General features: G+C 45.0%; 1 protein-coding gene across 8 annotated transcripts in view; it reads right to left on the reverse strand.

Moving 5' to 3' along the window:
• Window positions 1-241: 241 nt before the first annotated feature.
• The window catches only part of LEF1 (lymphoid enhancer binding factor 1), a 119,145-nt gene continuing 100,772 nt past the window's right edge, over window positions 242-18,614 (reverse strand). For 4 of the 8 annotated variants that reach the window (XM_073892094.1, XM_025873691.2, XM_025873689.2 and 1 more), the window contains 3 exons: window positions 14,742-14,790; window positions 14,037-14,077; window positions 242-1,429 (listed from right to left, as the gene is read on the reverse strand). In XM_073892094.1, the coding sequence (XP_073748195.1) occupies window positions 14,043-14,077; window positions 14,742-14,790 (84 nt within the window). In that variant the 3' untranslated portion in view covers window positions 242-1,429; window positions 14,037-14,042. The remainder of the gene's footprint in view (window positions 1,430-14,036; window positions 14,078-14,741; window positions 14,791-18,614) is intronic. The other 4 variants (XM_073892093.1, XM_025873690.2, XM_025873688.2 and 1 more) reach the window with 1 other exon arrangement.

Consider the following 18,614-nt stretch of genomic DNA (forward strand, 5'->3'; position numbering starts at 1 on the left):
CCATGAGGCTGGTCTGCGGTGTTTGGGGAGAAAGAGAATCGGCCCTATCTGAATCCTGGTGACCGTCTTCTTCCCACTGGCCCCTGTGTATGTCTACACCTTTGAGGACTGCATGTCCTGGAGACCGGGGAAGGCACCCTTCTACCGCAGGTGGCAGCACCCCTCCGATGTGGACAAGCCAGCTCGGGCCACTGCCAGCTCAGGGGTATCGGGAATGTCACTCTTTAAAGAAAGGACACGCTGTTTTAAAATGTTTTATTACAAAGCTTCTTTTAAAAAATGCTCAGCACGTTAACTCAAACTGGAATGACAAACGTTAGATGGCAGTTTGGGGCAAAGGCTGTGCCTTGTTATTTAAAAAAAAAGATGGGTACATCAATGCTCATTTTAACAACTGGCATAAAATCCCACTAATTGGCTAATAAAAACAGATACAAATACAGAACATTTAAAGTAATAACAATTCAAGTGCTGGGCTTTTTACAATAAAGGGGTGAAAAGGAAAGAAATGAAAATTCACTGCAAACCGGCCTGCTGAAAGTATCGGTTAAGGTTTACCATTAAACAAAGGAGATCAGAAGAAAAATAAAATGAAATAGGATGGCCAACTGCTCCCAAGAGGGTGGGTCTGGCTGTCCCATTTATTTAGCTCTATCCAACACCTTACCAAGACAGAGAGGCCACTATTTGTTACAAGTAATTCACAGAGAAGCCACTTGTCTGACAAGATACCGCTCAAAAAAGGGCAGCTTCTTTTCATTTTTTATTTCAAACTTTTCCAGATCTTTGAATTTTACTCAAAAGCTCATAGCTAGCAAAATATACAAGAAAGTTAAAACTAAAAAGTGAAAATTAAAAAAAAATTCAAGTTTAAAAAAAAAGCAAACACAAGATTGATCCTTTTGCACTGTTAAATAAAAGCTTTCGGAGAAAGGAGGAAAAAAAAAAAAATGAAGACCGAAACAAAGTGGGAACTCTTCCACAAAGTCCCCCACCGGGATGCTGATGATGGATGTGCTGCCGGCTCCAGTCGCTCCTGGCAGGCGAATGTAGCCAAGTTACTGTCCTTGCCAAAGGGTTACAGGTATGGACGCAAGACGCTCTGGGAAGTGCACGTGGAGAGGAGGAAGGGCAGCTGCTCGGCCTGCTAGCAATCTCAGGGGCTTTGTATTTCTCATTTAGGAAACCTTTTATGCTTTATTTTGGAACTTGGCTCTTGCAGTAGATGAAAGGGGGTTTGGCAGTGATTGTCTTTATGGATCAGCGTCTCTAGCATTGACCTCAGGGTGAAGGTGGTGTCAATTCTCCATTGGGGTCGACTGGGCAAGCCCTGGAGACAGTCTGGGTTTTCAACAAGCTTCCATCTCCAGAAGAGGTCCCGGGGTCGCTGCCTTGGACTTGCACGTTGGGAATGAGCTTCGTTTTCCACCTCAAGAAGGAACAAATGAAATGTTGTTAATGTGCATTTGTCACAGTCCTTTAGCCTCTATGGCATGCAGCATGTGTCTTAAGATCTCTGCAGTTAATAGTCCACTTTATCGATTTGGTGATGGCTAAAACGGTTAGCCCTACGGTAGCCCCAAATCTTCGGACTACGTTAGAGAATAAATCTTATTGCTTCCATGTACACGTACACGTGCGCACAGCGACGAGGACTGCATTTCATACCTCGGGTGCTGAGAAAAGTGCATGGTGCGTGCTGAGCAGTATTAGGGCCGTGTGCACTCTAGCGACCTGGTAGCTGCTCTTATCATTAATGCAACTACTATCAACACTGTCCCTCAAGAGGAATGATGGGAACCGTGAAGAAATGATCTATGCACGTAGGCTGCTACTGACAAAAACAAAACAGGAGCAAATCAGCCACAGAATGCTGTCGACTGAGGAGGCCTGCAATGTCCATTCAGTTCCCATTCTCCTGTCAAACTAACCTTTCCCTGGTTAGCAGGCAAACACCTGCTACAGCACTGTGCTGTCTGAAATTTCAGCAGGGTACAGAGCCTTCACACAGGAGAATCAAAGAGCCAAGAAGGACCCTACCTTTCCAAAGACAAAGGAGCAAAGCCTGGACCCGTGGGGAAGGCACCCCGCAGATCCCTATTTACATGTACTTTTGCAGCACAGATTTTCAAAGGTTTGGTTCAGGCTGCTCTTCCAGACGAGGAATGGCCTTGCAGGCCTGGGCTAGGAGCTCCCAGCAGCTGGAGACAAGTGCTGTGATCAGAACGGGCTGCTCGCTGAAGGAGACAGAATGTCCCTCTGCTGGGATGCAGCCCTGCCCCAGCTGTGGGCTGACCCTCCAGTCGTGAGCGGAGGACCGTGGCCCCCATGCTCTAGCAGGCCAGCGCCTTCTGGGGCAGCACCGCGCACTTCTGGCTCCCCAAGCCGTCCTGGCCTTCCCCCCACTTTCTTGAGCTGAGCACAGTCACAAGACTACTAGAACAAACTGGGCTGTCCAGAGTAGCCATTTACTACACGGATACCATGTGCTTCCCTGGAAAGAATCTTACCATCTCCTAATAAAGCCATTTCTTTTTACAGCCTCCCATCTTCCCACTGTTATTGCATTATTTCAGTGTCCTTTTTACAAATCCTCCCAATGGCATAACTAGTCTTAAAGTGGCCAAGAATTTGTCTTGCTATCAAACAAAACAGACCAGACGTGGTTGCTTCTTTAAAATACAGGACCATCAGGGCAGACCAAGTCTTACCTTCAAATGGGAGAAATGGGAGCCTTACAGAGTTGCTTTATAGATATAAAACAGGTCAAATCAAGATTCTTTTCAAGAAACCACAGGCATGAGGCTCCGGAGACTAGAGCCTTCCCACATCTAAGGCTTCACTGGGGGGCTGTGGCTGGGCCGGGCCAGGCGAGCCCTAGCGCAGCCCGACCCACCAGTGAAGTCGGTGCAATCAAAGCCCACAATTACTGCTCCGCTTCAAAGGCGGTGCAGCAAGGCCCAGCTCACAGATGTTAAGGCTTGGGCTCCCTCTGCCCAGAGTCACTGCGTGGGCCAGTGGTACAGTGGGTTTGGAGGCGGCATAAGACACCCTCCTCTGCCATCTGCCCCCACCAGCCAGCTGAAACCTGTGAAGTTCTCTTGGGTCAAATTCCAATCTTGACAAAAATATTCCACCAACCAAATGGACCCTGGAACTCAAATGGGCCGAGTCACATATGAAGAGCCCAAGTAGTCGAGGGGAAGCTGAAGACGACTTCACGAGTGGATCTGTTTCTGGGAGATAAACACTCCGAAGCATTAGGAAGGTCTAGGCCTTGATGCAAAAGTAGTGCAGGAAGGGCAGGAGGGAGATTCCTTCTCTGTAAGCTCCAATGTAAGACGCTATTGGAAGCTGCGTGCTTCACCAGCCCCGTCCTTGGGGTCCAGAGCCCAGCCCCCTGCCTCAGGCTGTCTCCCCGCAGGAGGGGCCAAGGAAACAAGCCCTTTGGGAAGGCTGAGGTGGAGGAGAGCAGAGTCCGCTCAAGCTGTCGGGGCCAAGCTGGGGGCAGCAGAGCTGGCTTGCAGGAACAGGGGAAGACCCCCTGCTCCCCTCCCTGTATCAGGTAATATCATTTCCTTGTTCAGAAATGCTGAGGACCCCAAAAAGGTGGGCTGGAATTATGGATCCTTCTTTCCTCCCTCTCCCAAATGTTACTAGTAACGAGCAAGAACTTTAAAATGTTTCTAGTTATTACATGAAATTTGAGGAGAGAATATCAGAGATAAGTTTTGCAAGAGGTGAACCGAGGCAGATTTTAATTGCCAAAACTGCCTTCGAGCAGCACGCCACACACCTCCTGCCAGCTGCCTGGCCCAGGGGCAAACTGACAGAGGCCTGGTACTGCAGGGTGTGACCTCTGCTGTTGCACAAGGTCGTGTCTACGAAGGAGAGGTGCAGATGGCTAGAGCGGGGGGTGCCAGCACGGCCTAGCTTGACTGGCCCTGGCATAGCAGAGAACACGGAGGCCTGTGGTCGTTACATGATCGGCCCGAGGCGGCCCCTAGAGCATATCCATGCCCCCTGCCTCCACGGGGGTCACAGCCTCATGACTTTCCCTGTGACCTGGAGGTGACCTTGTCTGCAAGCCGGTGAGGGAGAAGGAAGAAAAACAACGGCTGCTGAGCACGGCCGCGCCAGGCACTGGGGCACGCACCCTGTGCGCACAGTGTCCCATCACCACAACAGCTCCCTGAATTCCTGCCTGTTTACACATAAGGAACTTGGGGGCGGTGTGAGGTTAAACAACGGGCCTAACGTCACCCAACCTGTGGGTGGCAGGATTCGCTTTTGAGCACTAACCATATGTCTTCTGCACCATATCCTGGAGCTAAACTGTCATTCACTTTCTTCTCTCCTGCCTACCTTCCAACCATCCCTCCATCCCCAGTCCACAGCACTGCAGAGGTGGTCTACACCACGACCCACTGCCCACCCTAAGATGCTCTGCTAGAAGGCAGGATACTAAAGAGAACAAAAGGCATAAGAAGTTAACTCTGAAATTTAAATCTCCTCTAAGATGGAAAGTATAACCCACAAAAGCCAACTGCTCGTAAGTGAGCATGCCCGGGTTTTGGAAAGGGGAACGATCATGCATGGCGGGGAAGGCTGGCACCGAGCCCCCTTTCTGTAGTTGAGGTCAGCCCGAGGAGACCAGTCAGTCTGCTGGCTGGAAGCTCTGAAGCAGGCCGGTTCCCGGAACCTGGAGGAAGGGGTTGGAGGAAGGGATCGGTGCAAGGGATGGGTCTTTGGCCCCGTGCTTGGATCCGGGTTCTACAGACGGAGGCATGAATCCATGCGGTTGCCTCCCCTGGGTTCTTCAAAGGGAGTTCTCCGTGAAAGCAGACTTTGCAATTTTGAGGTGACTCTGAGGCAGGCCCGGAACCGTTACTGACTTGCTCTAGGGGGATTTCTGGTCTCTAGCTGCTGTGACCGGTTTCCCTTTGTGCCTCCTCTGTGGGCACATAGATCACATCAGTGAGCTACGCCTCCCAGGGCAGGTCCACCAGAGCCTTGCTACTTCTGGAAACAATACAGAAATATTCTCGAAGAAAGGGTGGAGTAAGAGAGCCTCAAAACTTCATCTTAGTTCTATAAATTGAAGTGCTTGAGGAAGACAATAACTATGTAGACCCACCTTATCCATCCATCTCCAAATTCTTTATCTAATTCACATTTCTCTGTGCGTTTTCCCACACCAAAGATGCTAACTTCACCTTCTAGACCTGAAGCCCCCGTTAAACACCTGTGTGCGTGTGTCTAGGTGTCTCCGCACAGGGGGCGTGGGGAGGCACAGTGTGTTGTGGACTCAGAGCAGAGCTCCGAGGACAGCCCTGGGCTGGTCTGAACACGGGCTCCAGCATACTACCAGGTCCTCTTGGGCAAATTACTTGAATCTACCAAACCCCAGTTTCCTTATCTGCAAAACGGAAATAATAAGTTCCCACCTTTCATAAAGTGTGTTGAGGGGAAAAAAGGAGATCATGTGCGTGGTGAGTGGGCAAGTATCTGGCATTTGAAGGGCATCATGAAATGAAGGTTACTGCAGCAGATGGAGACTGGGAGGTACAGACAGACAGACTGACCCAGGCTCGAACCCGACTCTGCTGCATAGCAGCCACGTAGCCCTGGACAAGTTCCCAATGTTTTCTCATCTGTCCTACAGGCCAGAGGTCTCCCCTGCCCAGGGCTGCCCCAAGAGCGGCACGAGGTACCCCAAGCAGAGGCATCTCTTGGAGCACGCCGGACACAGCATGTGGTCCAGAAATGTCCATTCTATCTCTGCTGCTCCAACCTCAACGTGTTTGAGGTAGTCAGTAAGATTCATGCTATTTATAGAACTTCTGGTAGAAAGTTAAGACCAGTAGAGAATTCTGCAAAATCCCTCTTATGAAATATAAAATATCTCTTATGAAACAGTATCTCCAGCAACCCAATAATTGAGAAAAGTAATCCCAAAAGGGCAGCAAAAGTTTGTTATATTCTCGAAGAACATACCTAAAATTTTAGAAAGTTTCAGGTTAGTATGAATTAAAACGTAAGCACAAAGGTGTGCAGCACTGTCCCACTGAAATGCTCTCATTTTCCACTCATTCTGCCAAAAAGAACAAAGCTTACGGATGGTTTTAAGCAGGATCACCTCACTCATCTGGATCTCAGTTAGCTGGCAGCCTCAGTTCTAAAGAAGACAGCTGTCTCAAGCTATCACAGTGCTATCAAGAAATTCATGCACCAAACCAGCACATTTTACCCTTCCTTACAAGAGCACCCTCCATATACCAACTCAGAGCCCATTTACTTTTAACTCACAAATTGTTCAAATAAGCTTCCTGAATCTACACAACAAACCAGAGAAACATTACTTTAGGGGAGGGTCAGAGTCCCTGACAACTAAGGAAGACACAAAAATTATAAAGAGCAGATTTCTTAAAATCCTACATTACTTGCGGTCATTTAATAGTGGCAAACAGCCCCCATCCCTTGTTAGCATATACTATATGCTCTGTAGAGTAACAGCATGAAGTATTAAGAAATACTTAATTTCCATGTACTCTGTTGAAAGAGATAGAGGTTGCACTCAAGAGTTAAACAAATTACTTGTTTTCATACTTAAAGAAGTAAACCTAGAGTTCTCTGGGAAACCATTATCCAGAAGGGCTCATTTCCTCAACAGTTCCAGATGGCTCATTGAGAAAAACATTCTTTTTAAACCAAATTTGTCCAAAATAATTTTATTCTATAAACTGTTCTTAAGTGCATTGATCTTAATTCAATTTTATGCTCTTTCATGAATAATACTAAATATTACATGTCTCAAGAGGGTGTAAATGAGCCTCCCCGGCTCCTATTATTTGTTAATGGCACGTGATCAACCTTGGTAGCCAAGGGTCCGGTTCCCTGTTTCAGTTTCCCAAGCTGACTTAAACACAATTCTAGTTCTTCTGATCATTAAAGAGGGGAAAGGAATTGACAGAAGGGACATTGCAGCACAGGAGAGATTTTAAAAGCTTTTGCCTGTGTCTTCGCTAAGGCACAGCTGGCTAGAGACACTTAACCCGTCTGACCTAGCAGACTCCAGCCAGCTGCTTCCTGGTGAGCGGAAGCAGACACCTGTTGGGTTGCTTCCTAGCTCTGCTCTTGACTGTCCCAACTCCAACACCCACAGTGAGTGCGATGTGCCCCAATGGCGATTCTGTACAGTGTGACCATCCCCTGTGGCCACAGCTGATTATGGGCTAAGGCCGAAGTGTGACTCATGCTGGGCTGACCGGAGTCCCTTCCCTGGAATTTGAATCACGTCTTTGGGACACTGACACTAAAAATGTGTAAGCTTGAGAGTTCTGGACATGTGGACCAAAGAACTGAGAAAGTTCATCTACAGAAGGGAGGAGGAAGCAATCTTGGGGGACAGATGTAAGAACAGGCCATCTTCCAGTCCTCTCCTTGGGCCATGTGCACTGTTGTCTTTGGCTCCCGTAAGATGCTCCTGCATCCTTAAAATGGACTTCCCCATTCTCCTTACTCCAACATGGGCTGTCTCTTCTTGCCATCAAAGGCTCCTGTCATATGAGTCAGCGTAAAGTGTCCTGGATAATGGTCAGAATTTTAAAACCTGCATTCCACACACCACTTAGTCTAGCCACACAGTGTCATTATGCAGCCATCTCTCTCTTCAGGACAATGTGCCCAAGCCTGCCCTTCCTGCCAGATGTCTGGATTTTCCTTCCTGAACGTTCTTACTATGGAGTTCCTGGTAAGAGACATTGTAATCAAGTGTCATTGCCCTGTGAATCCTCTACAAGGTTTCTACGGATCTGTGACAAGTTTAGCAGGAATCTGTGGACAAACATACAAGGAAGGAAGTCACGAGAAGGCCACTGCCTCAGACAGAGAAGGTGCCGTGCGGGAGCCTCTCCAGGCCACCAAGATCTCCCATCTCCTAGGAGAGCAACCTGCCGACCCTGACAAGACAAATGTCAACATCAGTGGCTGCTTGGCAAAAAAGATGAAAAATGGAAAGCAGGATGTCATTTTTTTCACTTTCCCATTTTCAAAGCCTTAATTTTTACTTTGAGATTTTGGACAAGGCTAAGATTCTTGTTTCTGACCTTATTATTTTGTAAGAGCCTGGCTTTGCTTTCTAACTGACGGGTCAACCAGAAGCAAATACCTGAGGCTTATTGACGCCTAATGACTACATCCGCTCTTGGGGCACAGAATTCAGAGCAAAGATGAAGCAGAAGTGGCAAACTCACCAGGGTGAGCATCAAAAACTGTATGAAACGTTTTTCTCAATGTGACCACTGAACGCAGACTGCTCCCTGACTCCAAGAGGGCACGGGTTCTGGAAGACCTTCCTCAGGTCTCAGTCCCATGGCCAGTCCTGAAAGTGGCTCCAGCCCCACTCTGAAGCTCTGTAGGGAGGCTGCATAATCCTCAGGGGCCCCAGGCCCCCAGCCCTTAGTTAATAGCTCATCAGGCTCCCCAACATCACCCTCTAATGGAAAGTTAGACATAGTTTTTTAGAAGATGTAAGTCCAAGCACTGCACAATTAACTATTGCATTCTATACTGCACTAGAAATTACCTCTCCCACACACCTCTTGGCCCCAGGGAAATAAAGCCTGAAGTAAAAAAACACATTTTTCTCAGTTTATCAAGTAGACAAGGTAGAGTTTACACCAAAGTCAAAAACCTGTTTTTGCAAGTATGTTTGTATGTGGGTGCCTGTGTGTATAACCAAAGTTTGTATTTTAGATAGCTCATTCTTTCTTTTAAACTAGCTCAATGTTATACAATCAAAAGAACTATGTTGAGATATCATAAAAATATCTTTTCAGTCTATGTAATTTTAAGATGGGATTTTTGTATTTGTTTTGTTAAAGTAAATACTAATAAGCCAGTTATGTTTTTAAGTTAGTAAACTTGGGAGTGAAAATTCTCTTCAGCTTTTCAAAAATTCTAATTCTTTGCTTCTTTAACACCTTACGAATCTTGATTAAGTCAGGAAGAAAGGGAAGTTCAGTATTTGATGATGATCTTGGACTTCTGACAAACTTTTGAGAGGTTACATATTCCAAATAAACTTGTACTCAAACACTGGAAACTCCCAGCAACTCGATCACTGTTCTATCAAACCCAAGAATTCCCCACATGACTAGACAGCTCAAGTGTTACTTACTCCAGGAAGCCTTCCTTGATCTCACTCTGATTTAGATACTTCTTATTCTATTTTAACATAATGCGTCCCTTTCTGTTTATAGCATAAAATGTATTATTTTATAATTACCTATTTTTATGTCTTTATCTTCTTAAATTGAAAGCTCCTCCAGGAAGAGTCCATGGACAGAGTCCGTTTAGCAAGTACCCCCACTACCTAGTGCAGTTCAGTTCCTGACCTGCAAGTGGTCCTCACGGATGTTTGAAAAACGGATAAAGAAATGATTAGCATTTACAACAGTGGCCTTCCAGGTGGACACAGAAAATGTGTGCAGATCATTCCCCAGGGCCCTGGGCTTCCAGCATTCCGACATGTGACAAGTTAGTCCTAAAAGCTAAGGATGAATTTGGCTTTCTTTCTTTTTTTTTTTTTTTAAAGATTTTATTTATTTATTTGAGAGAGAGAGAATGAGAGAGAGAGAGAGCACGAGAGGGAAGAGGGTCAGAGGGAGAAGCAGACTCCCTGCTGAGCAGGGAGCCCGATGTGGGACTCGATCCCGGGACTCCAGGATCATGACCTGAGCCGAAGGCAGTCGCTTAACCAACTGAGCCACCCAGGCGCCCTGAATTTGGCTTTCTTGAAAGACTGCCCAGCTTCGGAATCTCTAACCTCTAACCTGAAAGAATGTCTTTTATGGAGCCCATTTCTGATTATCCAAAAGTTGTTGCAGAGTGCTGAGACTAGGTTAATGCTCATTTGTTTCAACCGGGTTTCACCAGAGTGGGTTATGTTTATAAAGCACGGAAATAGAAACATGGAAAGGCGGGAACACTCCTGGGTGTATGAGGAACTGTGAACAGGCTGGTTTCTACGTTGGGCTGCATGAGGCACCTGCAATGTTATTTCCCACCAAAAAAATGAGAGCATTAGATGACACATGTATCTTTTAAGGAGCAGAAATACAAGTTTTTAGAGGGCTTTTTGTTCACTGAGGACAGCCTTTCCTTATTAAGTGGGGGTATTTTCCTTATGGTGACTAGTCCTACACTAGTTCAGAGGAATGAGAATTCTCTAGCTTTTGTGCTACATGCGTGGCCATCTGAGCTCAAAGAGCTAATGTAACAGGACTTGACTTTTAGGACCCCGAGATGGTGCTCCGTTTCATGGTGTACACAGAGAAGTAAACCCTCTCACAAGTCTCTTCGTGTTGGAGTCACGGTATCCTCCCCTCCTGGGCATGAGGTTCCATTAACTCTACCTTACGGAGGAGGAGATCGGGAGGGATTTAGCTAATACTTAGCAACTTCCCTCCAGAACTGAAACCAGTCCCCGTTGTTGGCAGGATCAGCTCTAATCAAACATTTTTATCTGGGGCCGGCTTGTTTCTAAGGTGAAACCAGCACTAGTGTGGCTGTAGTTTGGCAAACAAGGAACCATATGTTCACGTCGGTGGAGACTCCAATCCCCGAACTAGAGACAGTGCTTCTGAGGCGCGCCTGTGCTAGGGGGAAAAGGGGAGGCAGGAGGTGATCTAGACAGAACTGAAAAACAGCCATGCTATCTACATGTCATTTTCCAGATCATACCGGAGCTTTGGTAGTTCTACAGAGCCACTCACAGAACAAGGACTACAAGTCAGTAAATACAAGACACCCGAGTCTCTTTGACAACACTGGGAGGCAGTGCAGACCACCGAAGAGCTAAGCAGACCCAAAGCTGGGCCGAGAGGACCCCAGCGCTTTCACTGGCACGAGGAACCTGAGGTCTACAGGCTTTCCAGGACGTACCGCAGGCCATGAGTGGCTGGGGAGGGCTGGGGGGGGGGCGGTATCTGAGAGCCTGGGTGGCCCTGTTTCCAGTCGAAGCGCTTTCCACAGAGCAATGCTCGGCTCCCCACGTCTTTCGTTTCTCTGCCACTGCTCTGTTCCAGAACCATACACAGAATACTCTCCGTTTTTCAGGGATAACCAGCCAGTACCAAGTATCACACCCTCTCACAAGGGCCCTTCCTGAGCACCCCACCTAAAGCAGACCCCCAAGTCAGTCCCTGTTTTATTTTTATGACGGCACTCATCCTGCCCTGTTTATGTAATAACCGCCCTCAGCCATGTAAACACTCCGAGAGCAGGGACTTTCTTTGCCTCACTCAGCACTGTATTTCCAGGTTTCACGATGCTGTCTGGCATCTGTTAGGTGCTCAGTGAGTGCTGGACATTGACTAAACAAGTCAACTACCATATGTACAGAAGTTTCTGAATTCCCAAGACAAAGGGGAGGGGAGATGGCAGGAACAGTATCATTCCTAATTTACTGAAATTTTTATGAATGCAAATCAGGAGCTCCTCTCTGCAGTTCTTATCAAATGGCTGCTCTCTGAAAGGAGGTCAGTGACTTCAAAGGCTGCAGGATCAGCCCAGCGACGACAGCAAGAGAAACACTACAGACTCTGATAAAGTGAAGGACACCAACCAACTGGAGCAGCTGTTGAGAGTGGGACCGGGGGCAGGGGGCAGGGTGCACAGGGCCAGGCACTTTGTCTTTCTGGGAGAGGGTAGAAGGAACACCTTAACTTTTAGAAAAAAATACATAAGTGACAAGAAAGCACAATGACAACTGTGACATAAAAAAATGTCTGAGATACATTATAGGACAAAAATAGACTTCACCTAATCTTCTAGTCTAAAATACTATACAATGTTGATCATTAAGGACACAGAACCAAATACCAAACTCTGAAGTGTAGAAACCTGTTTCTGCATGATTTTTAGGTTTCTGCATGATTTTTAACACAAATAGCGTTAAAGATTTTGGAGCAAACAGAAGACGGAGTAAATCAGTGAATGTTGGTCCTTAGCACACTGCACTTGTGAGGGTTTTCCACCGAGAGGCACAGTATGGAATGGCTGCTATCCATACCTAAGTGTTCAGTAATTAAAAGGACAACATTCTTGGAAAAAAAAAAAAAGAATGCAAAAATCAAGTACAAAAGCATGTGTACATACTTTCTACTAGAATTACCTCCACTACGACGCAGGGCCTGTGACTGTCCCCTCTGTGCTCCTAGTGACCCAGCCAGGAGGCCAGCTCAGAAGAGGTCCTCCATTAATAGCCACTAAATTGAATTAAACATGGATACCATCTATGATACCAGTGTCCAGCTATCCTGTCTGGTCATCTATATGAAGGGAGGGTCCTCTTCAGTCAGAGAGAAGGCTGCCACTCAGTTTAGAAGAGTTTTGGTATCATAAAACTATAACGATGGCATTTTGAAGAACCCAGGGAATCTCAGGTAAAGATCAGGAAAGTTTCACAGAGGAGAGGGCAACTGGGTTAGGTCTCAGTGAGGGATGGAGGGAAGAAGGAAGGCATATAACATACATGAACAACCGTCAGTGGTGGGTGTCACTCCCGTTTCACAGTTGAGGAAAGCAAGAGTGAAAAGCTCAAGTACACTGCACAGGCAAACAGCTGATTGAAAATTTGTATCTGGTACCAAAATGTCTACAGGCTTCTCTGGGAAAGTCCATTGAGATTTCAGCACCAAAATGAAGTTCTAAAAGATTAAGCGGGGGTCATCTGGTTCTAGCCAAGAACCAAATCATCTGCAGGCTACTGCTCTCTCCTGAGAAACACTGCAGACCTATCCCTTCCTTCCTCGGCAGAGGAAATGGGCTTTGCAAGCACAGGGATGGCATGTGCGGCGGCCATGATGTGTGGGGAACTGCTAATAATCTTTTTTGGACTGAGCACAGGACTCATAAGGGCTAGGATGGAGGCGAGCAAGAGAGACTGAAGGGATTGCCCGGGAGAGGGTACAGGTAGACAGATCCACACTAAGTGGTTTGCATTTTATTTTCCAGACAACAAAAAGCACCAACTGTTTTTAAGTTGGGAGGTGGCACAATCGATTTGTGTTTTAGCAAATCCCTCTGGGAGCGACATGGAGGATCAACTGGCAGAAAAGAAGCTGGAGGTGGGAAAATTACCCAAAGGCTGGTCCAATAATCCAGACAGAAAGTTTGAGCATCTGAGTGGGGGCTCTGGCTATGATGAGAGGAGAGACTCAAGCGACACAGGCCACAAGGAGAGGCCTGAGGGGATCTGGATGTGGGCTGCTGGAGAGGGAACAGAATCAAAGGTAGCTCCTTTGGGAACAGGTCATTGCTGGGAAAGATGTCAATGAGCTGTGAATCCAAAGCTCAGCAAAACTAAGTCAACTTACAAAGCCAGGTTCACACCAGGGCTGGTGGCCAATTGGTTAAAAATACGATCACTACAGTAAAACAACAACAACAACAACTAAACATCACCTATAAATGCTTGACTGGGATCTAGCAATGGTTACCGATAAAGACAAGAGCCTGATAGCAGAACACAGTTATTAAGTCCCCATGCCGTATTTTTAAATAATAGAAAAAAGTACGTAAAGCTCCTCTTTCTCACTAGAAATATATTACTTTTAAGTATCTACATATCATCTCCACTGAGAAGTAGTCTCTACGGAGCAAAAACTTCCACGTCCTGGGCTGGAACACGTCTCATGTGCCTCGTGCGCAGCCCTAGGCTTGCAGAGTAAGAGGGCTTGCTGGTTTTGTCCTTTGTTTCTTCAGCAGGTCAGTAAGGAATGGCTGAGCAGAGTTAGGGGAAAGGGGCAAAAGGAGAAGGAAGGAAAGAAGAGAGAAACGCATACTATATTGCAAAAACATAGCCGGTATAAAAACCATCAGATTTTTTTTTAAAGCACTAATTTGATTTTGGTGGAGTTTCCTCTTTAAAGGAGCAGTGTTGAATGCATCAGCATGAGCAAGAAGATTCACAAGCAAGTTGCCTCTGTTTATAACTAATGTCAGCAGTAGGACCAGAGAGTCGTTCTTACCATGTTTCAGATGTAGGCAGCTGTCATTCTTGGACCTGTACCTGCAGAAAATTGTGTCTTTAACAAATTTTTATTGAAGAGGTTTTTGTACATTCCAAATACGTAGTAGCTACAACATCCTGTGGACTTGTTTGCTTTACTTTTTATGGTTCTTATACCAGCCATTTTTATTTGTGCAGTACAAGTAGTGGCCTTACTTTCAATGAAAGAAAAAGGGGAAATAAATAGAACCTCACTGGTTGATGCCTTGAATTAACATCCAGGAAAGATAAACCCTATTGTCATGTTTTCTATTTTCAGAAAACCCAAGCCACAGAAAAGATTCTCAAGGACACACATAAGGTAGCATATTATAAAATCAGAACAGAAATTGTTATTGTGAGGAGCTGTGCAGACAGAAGCACAGCAGAAGTGTTAGAGACGATGTAGACAATGAAAGCAAAAACAAGACAAAACCCACCACAGTTAACAACCAGGATTCCGGGGGACAGGGTTTGGGAAAGGAGCGTTCAGACATACCTTCACATAGTCACATTTAAAAGAAAGGCCTTTTAAACATTTTTAAAGACTCTCAGGAAGGAAAGCAGAGTTTAGAAAATCACAGGTTACAGGTGCAGAATAAAGCAGGGTGCAGAAGACGCAGACTACTTTAAGAGGTGTTTGTCATAAGCAGGAGAACTGACTGGGAAGTCATATGGTGCCTACCTGATGTCGATTCCTGGAGTTTCTCTCTCTTCCTCTTCTTCTTCTTACCCTGGAAGAAGATGGGCACACGGTCACGTTACGGACTAGACTGTGAACACAGGCAGGAATGGGACACAACAGTACAAAAGGCAGGCAGGCAACAAAGAGACAAAGGTGCCTCCTTCTCGCTCTCTTTACCATCTATACCTAGAAACCGAGAGCGAGAGCGAGAGAGAAAGTTCTTATCTCTTTGTGACCTTTGTCTCTACTGCTTCCTACTCTACTATCAGTACTGACAATGGAAGTGGCCTCCCACATACACACTAGGGTAATGACGTGCTAGGCCTGTGGCCACAGATGCCCATTCAAGCCAAGCCCACTTACGGAGGCATTCTGCTAGCAACCACCACACCTAGAACCCACTTCTGGTGGTGTTCATGATAAATCTTCCTTCCTGTCAATTCCACCATGTAATTAAACATTCATGATATTAGGTGAAGACGCTTAGCCCCCATGGCACAGGCCTAACATCATCAAGGATAGCGGCAGAAAGATAAGTTTGAACCTGAGAAAATGGAAGGTAATTTCAAAGACATATCTGGCAAATTTGGACCCTGTTTCCTAAAACAGACACAATAACACGAATACTCATGCAATCTTAAATACATCTCGAAATCACCTTCAGCACAGATTCACAATTTTAAGTCCCATTTATAGTGCCCTAATTTTCTATTTTTCTTCCTAATTTCCCCTAAAAATAATTATAATAGGGCATAGACACAGTACATATTCAATTCATATGTATAGTAAATGGCCTGGATTAGGGCGGTATTTTCAAATAACTATACCAGAACACAGATCACATCCAATAGTTCTATCTTATGTCTGCTGTAATAATCACATTAACCAAGAACAAAACGTAAAACTGTAAGGTTACGTTGAACATACTGGGTGAATATATAAAAGTATAATTTTATGCACCTCAGGATAGTTTTTCTACATGTCATGTGACCTGACTGCTGAAGCTTTAAAGCTTTGGAAGGTTGATTCAAACCATCCTCCCAAACAGCAGATATTCGTGACCCTGGGAAATGGCATATCGAAAATCATGGCGTCGTCTTTAACACTGTTACTAAAAGCAGTCTGGCAGGAGGGGAACAGACGGAGGGAGCGCATGCTTCTCCTGGGCTTCCTCCATCTTCCTTTCAAACGGCATTACTGTGGTTTCCAGAAGGTGCTGTGAGGTGGTGTCGTGTGTCAGGAGCTTCTCCTCACTTTCTCCTCCTCGCTCCCATTTGCCTTTCAACACTCCTCTCCAGAGCCGGCTCTCGGGAACCTCCTCAGCCCTACTCACCTCTGTCCCTCCGGTCGGCTCCCCCTCAGGCAGACCTCACTGCCAGAACCCAGCTCCTCCCAGCCCCTGTAGCAGGCGGCCCCTCACCACACGGCCCCTGGCTCCTGAGAGCACCACCTTAGCATCTCAGCACATCTCTGCCACTTTGCGCCATGCCCAGCACACACGACTGTGGCCTGAGGTGTCAGACTGCTAGTGTCTTTGAGAAATAACCTGTATTAAATTCTGGGTATGAACTAACATTTCATGGTAGACAGAAAAGACTTAAGTAGTTTGGATGTACTGATGTCAACTTACACAAAAAACTCATCCATGTGTGGTAAAAATAAAAATATTCTTCATTAAAATTATATATGATACTGGGGATATTAAGCATTAAATTTAAAAGCTCTAACAATACCAATATCTGGCTGATCTCACCTAAGAAAATATATGCACTGTTGACTTATGAAAACTCCCGTTATAAAAGTTAGAAAAAATAAACGCGCTAAGAACTGAAGTTATAAAATCTATGATGCCACAGAACAGAGCATTTTAATATTAAATAACTGAGATACAGTATTTAATATGAGGATAGGGGTAGCGACCTGACACTAACTGCTAAGACACAAGGCATGCATCTTGTTTAAACGCCATTCCTATGCTGTTACTGTAAGAATAATCTCTAGCTAAAGCGCTATCACTTGATTAACTTGTTTGCCTTACTAATTAATAGGCTGATATTTATTGTTATAAAAATTGTATGTGACGAAGCTGGGTTTTCCCTTCATTCCAGGGGATCCCACAATCAAGTTATACAAAACAATTTCCTTTAAAAATTGTGCAGAACATCTTTAAAGGTAAATTCATACTATGCTGGCTTTCTTCAAAACTACTTTCTTCTCATCTCCCCACATGGAGAAAAGGAGAGAGGGACAGAATATGTGTTTATCTTTTTTTTAAATATTTTATTTATTTATCTGACAGTGAGAGAGGGAACACAAGCAGGGGGAGTGGGAGAGGGAGAAGCAGGCTCCCCGCCGAGCACTGAGCCCGATGCGGGGCTCGATCCCAGGACCCTGGGACCATGACCTGAGCCGAAGGCAGACGCTTAACGACTGAGCCACCCAGGCACCCCTGTGTTTATCTCTTTTTAAAGTTTTATCCTTTACCTAAGATTCAGAAACAGAAACTTCCCTCAAAGACATTCAACAAGCAATGTTAAATCTATACAAATTCACAGCACAGCATAGCCCTTCCATGGGTCAAATCTAACCAGAAAGATGCTAATAATTGCCCAGAGAACAGAAGCACAGCTCAGGGGAGAAAACTCTTGAATTACAGCAGTCTACTTAAGAAGGCGCTGGGAAGACTGTGCTAGTCTGCTGCAGAGAAGGCAAACTGCATAGATTTTGAAAGTCAGGGAGACCCGGGTAACAACTGCAATTTTAGCCACTATATGGCCGTGGACTAATTACTTAACCTGTCTAAACCCTCAGTTTCCCCCATACTGCATTAAATTGCAATACTACTACTCATGACCCTAAATTATTACAAGGATTAGAAAATATCACAGAAAACATTTAAGACGGGTCTTGACAATAGGCATATGGTAGTCATTAAGGCAAGCAAACAGGAGCTCAGGAGGGTCCAGTGAGCCACTGCTCCTAAGTAGCAAGCACCAAGACTCTTCCTTCCTGTGTCACAGTGGTAGCCAGGGTTTAAGCTTCAAATCCTGACCAGTAGAGACTTTCTTCAGAGCACGTTACAGGAAACAAATGTGTTCCAAAAGTCCTGGTGTTCCATCATATGGGATGTATGACCTTAGACAGGGGGCCCCATAGGACCATCTACAGCAATGGTCACACATTTAAATTATATATTAATGGCTTCACCCTCACCCTTTTTAAAAAAGGGACAATTCTACCTAATATTAAGGCTGTCCTACTTGGTTTTTCTAATGCCAGGCTCACATGGAACACTGAAAATGATCTTCAAAAATTTTAAATTAGGAGCTTAATCAAAATTGATCCCTTCCATAAAATATAAAACTGAAATATATAATTTATAATACACTTTCTCAGTAATAGCCTTTGCTGTATCAAGACCACGTTAGTAAAACCTACAAATTCTAAAGTAATAAAATAACGGGGACTATAAATGGGGTATTTCTGGCCAATTAGGACAACTTAAAAAATATAATACCTACTCCATCTGAATAAAATACATAATAGACATCAAGGTACAGTACTACGAACAAAAAAATTATTAAATCTAGCTTTAATTAGTCTGTGGCAAAACAGTCGCTTGAATACGTTTTTAAGAATTAGAAAATATCCTTTTGGAAAGAAATTTGACAGTAAGTATCAAAGAGCCTTTATAATGTTTATATCCTTTAACTCAATTAATTCCACTACTGTGAATCTATCCTACAGAAATAATAGCCCTAAACACAGAAGAAAAATTGTTATGCATAGATATCTTCATAGTAGGATTATTTCTAATTGTAAAAAAAAAATAAATGTCTAAAAAACAGGAAAAAATGGTTGTGACATTCACTC

Source organism: Callorhinus ursinus, unplaced genomic scaffold, assembly GCF_003265705.2.
Source record: "Callorhinus ursinus isolate GAN/ISIS: 27379988/994484 unplaced genomic scaffold, GSC_fseal_2.0 scaffold4, whole genome shotgun sequence".
NCBI classification, from domain to species: Eukaryota; Metazoa; Chordata; class Mammalia; order Carnivora; family Otariidae; genus Callorhinus; species Callorhinus ursinus.